We start from the raw sequence: 6671 nt of genomic DNA, 5'->3' as shown, positions 1-6671 counted from the left end.
CAGTGGGAGCTGCTGGGTCAGGGTATGGGGGCATTGGTGCCAGGATGGTGCTGGTGGCAGCAGCCAGTGTCCCTGTCCCACCGGCATGGCTCTGGCTGTGTGCCAGGATGTCCCTGGTGTGCCACGTTGTGGCCTTTGGCTCCGTGTCGGTGCTGTGGCCGTGCAGGGCTGTGGTGCCGGGCCCCGGGCTGGCACTGCCCCGGCATTCGGCAGGTCTAACTTTAGCAGCCACATGAGCCCTGGTGCGTGGGTGGGACACGGGACACCGGCTGTGCCGGTATAAATAGCCGGCTCTGCCGGTGCTGTGTCCCACTGCCCTGGCTCTGGTCACTTCCCTTTCCTGCTCCTGCGCTTTGGGGTGTCTTTAAGGCTTCACTTCCCTCAGCCCTGCGCGGGGGCTGCGACGCTGGCTCTCGGTGCCACTGCTCTCCCCACGTGCTGCTGGGGGGCTCCTGGTGTCTCAATGTCCCCAGGCTCCCCGGGGGCCACTCGGTGCCTGGTCCTGTGCCTGTGGTGGCGGTGCTGGGGCACGGGGCCCTATAAATATCCCTGGCAGCACCATCGTGCCGCGCCGGCTGTGGGTGATGCTGCCCGGGGGTGGGAGCTGTCCCTCTGTCCCAGCTGTCCCGGTGGGTGCTGGGTGCTCCCCTCACCCACGCTGGGCCGGTTCCCGGTTCAAAGTCCGGCGCTGGGTGTGAGCTGAGCTGGAATCCAGAGTTTTCCGGCCACCGCTGCTCCGGCGCACTCGCCCTCCCTGCCCTGGCCCAGCTCCCGGCACTCCAGCTTGCCTGCCTTCCTTCCCTCCTGCCTTCCCCCCTCCCTCCCTCCCTGTTGCTGGGTGCAGAGCCGGGCCGGGGGCCCCTGACCTCCCCTGTCCCTGCAGCCACTGGCAGCAGCATGGAGAGAGGACCCCGGCGTCCCGCCCGCTCGCCCGTGCCCCCCCGGCGGTGCCAGGCCTCAGCCGGAGCAGTCGGGGCCCGCTGGCGCTGCCCGTGACCGCCGTGCCCCGCGCGCCGATGGAGAGGATGAGCTGGCTGAGCAAGCTGACGCCGCGGGCGGGCGGGCAGCGAGCCCCCCGCAGTGCCAGCCTGCAGCCCCCCGTCACCGCCGACCCCGAGACCTGCCTCATGGTCTTCAAGAACCACTGGGCACAGGTGAGCGGGGCGCAGGGGCGGCGGGGACCCCCCCATCTCCCAGCCCCTGGCACCCAGCGCCGTGTGCCCCCCTCCCACAGGTGCTGCGGATCCTGGAGCGGCGCGGGACCAAACCGGCCCCCGACGACCTCAGCGCCGTCCGCAACAACACCTACCAGATGCTGAACCTGCTGGCCGAGGACCGGCCCCGGGGGGACGGGGACAGGCCCCAGGGGGATGGGGACGTGGCCTGCGGGCCCATCCTGGAGTTCGTGGCTGCTGAGAACCTGTTGGAGCAGCTCCTGTGCTGGCACCTGCAGGGAGACTTCACCGAGGAGAGGAAGGTCCATGATGGGGGGTGGAGGGGGCTGGGGGGGGTCTGTGGGAGTGGGGGGCCTGTGGGGCGTCGGGACAGGCTGGATTCAAGGGATGAGGGTGGTGGGGTGAGGGTCGGCCAGGCCAAGGGCCGGGTGCTGCACCTGGGGAGGTTCGGGTTGGATTTAGGTTGTGACTAGATGGGCTTTAAGGTCACTTCCAATGCACAGCGTCCTATTGTTCTGTGATACTGGGGAAAATTCCTCCTGGAGAGGGCTGTTCAGCCCTGTCACGGGTGGCCTAGGGCAGGGCTGGAGTCCCCATTCCCGGGGGGATCTCACAGCTGTCTGGCTGTGACACTCGGGGATGGGGCTCAGTGCTGGGGGAGCAGATGGACCCGGGAGTGTCGGTGCCTCTCCCACCCCGTCCGTGTCCCCGTTCCCAGGTGGAGCAGCTGAAGCTGTACGAGATGCTGATCAGCCAGGCCCGGCAGCCCCTGCTGCGGCACAAGGCGGTGCTGACGCCGCTGCTGCGCCTGCTCAGCGTGTGCGCCGAGCCCGCCTCGGCCCCGCTCGAGAACAGCCTGGTGCTGCTGCTCAACCAGCTCTGTGTCTCCGTGGCCCGCGAGCCGGCCATCCTGGAGCTCTTCTTCCACAGCCACACGGACCAGGGCCCCGCCAACCTCATTATCTTCTCGCTCCTCATCCCCTTCATCCACCACGAGGGCGCGCGGGGCCAGCAGGCGCGCGACGCGCTGCTGCTCATCATGGCCATGTCGGCCAGCAACCGCGCCGTGGCACAGTCCATCACCGACAACTCCTACTTCTGCCCAGTACGGACCGGCCAGCGGGGCCTCCCCTGCCTGGGGCAGGGCTGGGACGGGGTTGGGTCGGGCTGCCGGGGCTGGAGCTGTGGACAGGCCTGGAGGGAGGAGCGCTGCCCTGGATGGGGGCGTGGGGATGGGAAGGGTCTGCAGGTGATGGGGGTCTGGAGACCATGTGGGGCTTGGAGGTGATGGAGAGTTTGGGAGTGATGGAAGGCTTTGAGATAGAGGGCTTGGGGCTGATGGGGGGCCTGGGAATGATGGGGAACTCGGAGATGGCAAGGGACCTGGGGGTGATGGAGGGTCTGCAAGTGATGGGCTTGGAGGTGACGAGGGGCCTGGGGATGGAGTGCTTGGGAATGATGGAGGGGCTTGGAGATGATGGGGGGCTCAGTGTTGCTCTGGGGACAAGGGGGCCGGTCCCTGGGGCCAGAGTGGGACACTGGGCCCAGCCCAGCTGCCCTGCCTGAAGCCGGGCTGGAGGGGGGCAGGTTCCTGTGGGATTGGGGTTCCGAGGAGGCTGGTCAGGTCCAGCGGCCGGAGGTCCGAGGGGCCGTGGGGCAGCTGAGTACCCAGGTGTGTCCCCAGGTGCTGGCCACGGGCCTGAGCGCCCTGTACTCCTCCCTGCCCCGCAAGATCGAGGTGCGGGGGGACGACTGGCACTTCCTGCGCCGCGAGGACTGGATCGGCGTCTCCTCCCTCGTCCTCTTCATGAACTCGCTCGAGTTCTGCAATGCTGTCATCCAGGTGGGGCCGGGGGGCTGTGAGGGGCTGTGGGGGAGCTCCCAGCGCTGTAGGGGGCTGCCTGACCCTCCCTGTGGCCCCACAGGTCGCCCACCCGCTGGTGCAGAAGCAGCTGGTGGATTACGTCCACAACGGGTTCCTCGTGCCTGTGATGGGGCCGGCGCTGCACAAGGTGAGGGACCCCCAGGAGCAGGCACAGGGTGTGGGTCTGCTGCCCATACCCCTGCCCGTGTGGGTGGGCAGGGCCACACAGTGCCCGTGCTGTGGTGCCCGGTCCCACGTGCCCGTCCCACAGACCTCGGTGGAGGAGATGATCGCCAGCACGGCGTACCTGGACCTGTTCCTGCGCAGCGTCAGCGAGACGGCGCTGCTGAAAACCTTCCTGCGCTTCGTGCTGCTGCACCGGCACGACAACGCCACCATCCTGGACACGCTGGTGGGACGCATCAACAGCAACTCCCGGGTGAGCCCCGTGGCCCCTCAGCACCCCCATCCCATCCCCATCCCATCCCCATCCCATCCCCATCCCATCCCCATCCCATCCTGGACACACTGGTGGGCCGCATCAACAGCAACTCCTGCGTGAGCCCCCCATGGCCCCCCAACATCCCGTTCCCATCCCCAACATACCCCAGCCAGGACACAGTGGTGGGCTGCACCAGCAAGTCCCAGGTGAGCCCCTGCAGCCCCCACGGCCCCCATCGTGCCTGTCCTCGTCCCGTTTACATTCCATCCCCATTGCATGCTTTCCCCATTTCCATTCCATCCCCGACATCCCTCTCCCCAACATCCTCATCCCGTTCCCATCCCCAGCCCCCCCGCCCCCCTGCCCCCCTGATGCCTGTGCTGTCCCCAGCTGTGCATGGTGTCCCTGAGCCTGTTCCGGACCCTGCTCAGCCTCAACTGCGAGGACGTGATGCTGCAGCTGGTGCTCAGGTAACGGGGACCGGAGGGGCTCGGGGGGCTCACTTGCTGCCACCCCATTCCAGGGGCTTCTCTGGGACGGGACCCGGGGCTTTGCTCCCAGCTGCACACGTGGGTGTGGGGCAGCCACGTTGTTGCCTGGCTGTGAAGGGGCTGGGGTCCAGTGGGGTGCCCCCGTCCCAGTGTCCACCCCTGCAGCCCCTCCGTGCCCCCCTGCCCCCAGGTACCTGCTGCCCTGCAGCCACGTGATGCTGAGCCAGAAGCGGGCGGTGCGGGACCTGGACATCTACGGGAAGACGGCGGCCAAGTTCCTGTCGCTCATCCCACGCTGCTGCCGCCCCGAGAGCCCCCCACCGCCCCCCGACCGGGACGAGGAGCCCCCCTCCCGGGCCAGGGGTATGGCACCGCAGCCCCTCACACCCCCCCCGCAACCTGGCTTGATGCTGAACCCCCTCCCAGGCTTTCCGTGGCCCCTCAGGCCCTGTCTCGTCCCAGGACTGAGCCCCCTGTGCCATCCCTGTGGCCCCTCAGACCCTGTTCCCATTCCGTCCTGGCACTGGGCTCTCTTGCTGTCCCCACGGCCCCTGGACCCCCTTTCTGTCCTAGTGCTGAGTGCTCCTCTGCCATCCCTACAGCCCCTGGGACCCCATCCCCACCCTAGCTCAGAGCTGAGCCCATCCCCGTGGCCCCTCAGATCCCCTCCCTGTCCCAGCATTAAACCCCTTCCCGCCGTTCCTGTGGCCCCCCAAACCCCATCCCCAGCTTGGTGCTGACCCCCGCGTCATCCCCACAGCCCCTCAAACCCTTCCCCCCCAGCTGGGTGCTGACCCCCGTTCCCCCCGCAGCCCACGGCAGCCCCGGTGCAGACGCCCCCCCGGCCCCGAAGCCCTCCACGCCGTCCCGCCTCTCCTTCTTCATGCGCCAGGCGAGCGCGGCCCCCCCCGAGGCGGCCGCCCCCCGCTCCCCCGGGCCCCCCGCGGGCAGCCCCCCCTGTGCCGGCCCCCGGGACGAGGTGGCGGAGCTGGACAGGAACTACCTGGAATACCTGCGGGACGCGCGGCGCAGCATCGACCGCTGCGCCTGGGCCTGCCGCGTCTGGTCGGCCCCCTACGACGGCGAGGACCCCCGCGCCCCCGGCCCCCCGCCCGACCCCGACAGCCCCCCGGCGCGGCCCCCGGGGCCCCCCACCCCGCGGACTAAGAAGCGGGGGCTGCCCGAGGAGGGGGCGCGAGAGGCGCCGGGGGGGTCCCTCGGGGGGGACGAGCCCGGCGTGGGGGGGTCCGGCCCCGACCCCCGGGAGGGGGGGACGCTGGTGAACGGGGCGCACGCGGCGGCCGAGCCGGGGCGGCCCGAGGGGGACGTGGTGGTGAAGAAGGTCCGTCGGAGCCCCCAGGGCGAGGGGGAGGGCAATGGGGGGGCGCCGAACGGGGCCCCCCAGGCGCAGCCCCCCGGCTGGGAGCCGCTGCCGTCCGTGGACTCGCTGCTGGAGGAGCTGCTGGCCCGTGCCCCCGCCGAGCCTCCCGGCGCCGGCGTCTCCATCGAGGCCTTCACCGAGGAGCTGCGCGAGATCGAGGCCGAGATGCGGAACGGGGGCGTGGGGGGGCCTCTGGCCGCCCCCCCGGAGCCCCCCGAGCCGCCCCTGTCCCGCGAGGAGGAGGAGGCCTTCGCCAGCTTCGCCGCTCTGCCCGAGGCAGACGCGGGCGCCGGGCGGGCGCCGTCGCGGCCCCCGGACCCCCTGGCGCAGGTGGTGGCCAGCCCGCCGCGGGCGGTGGGGCCGCCCCCCAGCCAGCCCTTCACAGGTGGGCATGTGGGGATGGGGTGGGGGTCCTGGCTGCTGGCGGGGCCCTTCCTGACCCCCCCCGTGCCCCCAGGTCCCTTCGTGTCGGTGCTTTTCGGGAAGCTGGAGAACATGCCCCACAACTCGCTCTACGTCAACTTCCTGCTGACGGGGCTGGTGGCCCAGCTGGCCTGCTACCCCCAGCCCCTGCTCCGCTCCTTCCTGCTCAACACCAACATGGTCTTCCAGCCCAGTGTGAAGTCCTTGCTCCAGGTATGGCTCCCTGGGACCGTCTGCCCTCATGGAGTCACGGGAAAGGGTTGGAAAGGCCCCCAAGACTGTTGAGTTCCCCCAGTGATGCCTGGCCCACCACTGCCCCGTGTCCCCAAGTGCCACGGGAACATGGCTGTTATTGTGCTGTGGGGACAGGGACTCTCCCGTGCCCCTGGGCCCCCTCTTCCTTTGGGACACCTCCATCCTGTGGTCCTGCAGGTGCTGGGCTCGGTGAAGAACAAGATCGAGAGCTTCGCCGCCAGCCAGGAGGATTTCCCAGCGCTGCTCTTCAAGGCCAAGAAGTACCTGATCGCCCGGGGACGGCTGGACTGGGCCGAGGGGCCTGGGGCCACCCCTGCCCTGCGGCGCCCCGACACCCTGGGTGAGGGCATGGCCTCGGCAGGGACTGGGGGGGCAGGGGGGGCTGGGGGCTGTGTGGAACCAGCAGGGGCTGTGCAGGGAGTTGGGGCTGTGGGGTGGGCTGGGGGCAGGGCTGGGTCCTGGGGACTGCGTGCTGTGCTGTACAAGGGGGCTGGGGGCTGCCCTGTGCATTGCCCAGGGGCTGGGGGCTGCACTGAGGGCTGGGGGCTGCCCTGTGCATTGCCCAGGGGCTGGGGGCTGCATAGTGTGTTGTGCAGAGCACTGGAGTCTGCACCGGGGGGCTGTGGGCTGGTGGGGGGGG

At 70.0% G+C, this 6671-nt stretch overlaps 1 protein-coding gene across 1 annotated transcript; it reads left to right on the top strand.

Annotated features, from left to right (window-relative positions):
* Nucleotides 1-846: 846 nt before the first annotated feature.
* On the top strand, nucleotides 847-6412 carry LOC113962962 (FTS and Hook-interacting protein-like; the record flags this gene model as incomplete). The annotated part of the gene is made up of 11 exons (XM_027673752.1): nucleotides 847-1154; nucleotides 1235-1477; nucleotides 1894-2280; nucleotides 2860-3018; nucleotides 3101-3187; nucleotides 3311-3478; nucleotides 3872-3951; nucleotides 4163-4335; nucleotides 4785-5738; nucleotides 5811-5989; nucleotides 6209-6412. Coding segments are annotated over exons 1-11 (2772 nt in total), but the record flags the coding sequence as incomplete, so codon positions are not given.
* Nucleotides 6413-6671: the final 259 nt, after the last annotated feature.

Source organism: Neopelma chrysocephalum, unplaced genomic scaffold, assembly GCF_003984885.1.
Source record: "Neopelma chrysocephalum unplaced genomic scaffold, ASM398488v2 Primary Assembly neopelma1_186364, whole genome shotgun sequence".
NCBI classification, from domain to species: Eukaryota; Metazoa; Chordata; class Aves; order Passeriformes; family Pipridae; genus Neopelma; species Neopelma chrysocephalum.
Note: the sequence above shows the minus strand (reverse complement) of the source record. Positions and strands in the feature narration are given on the sequence as shown.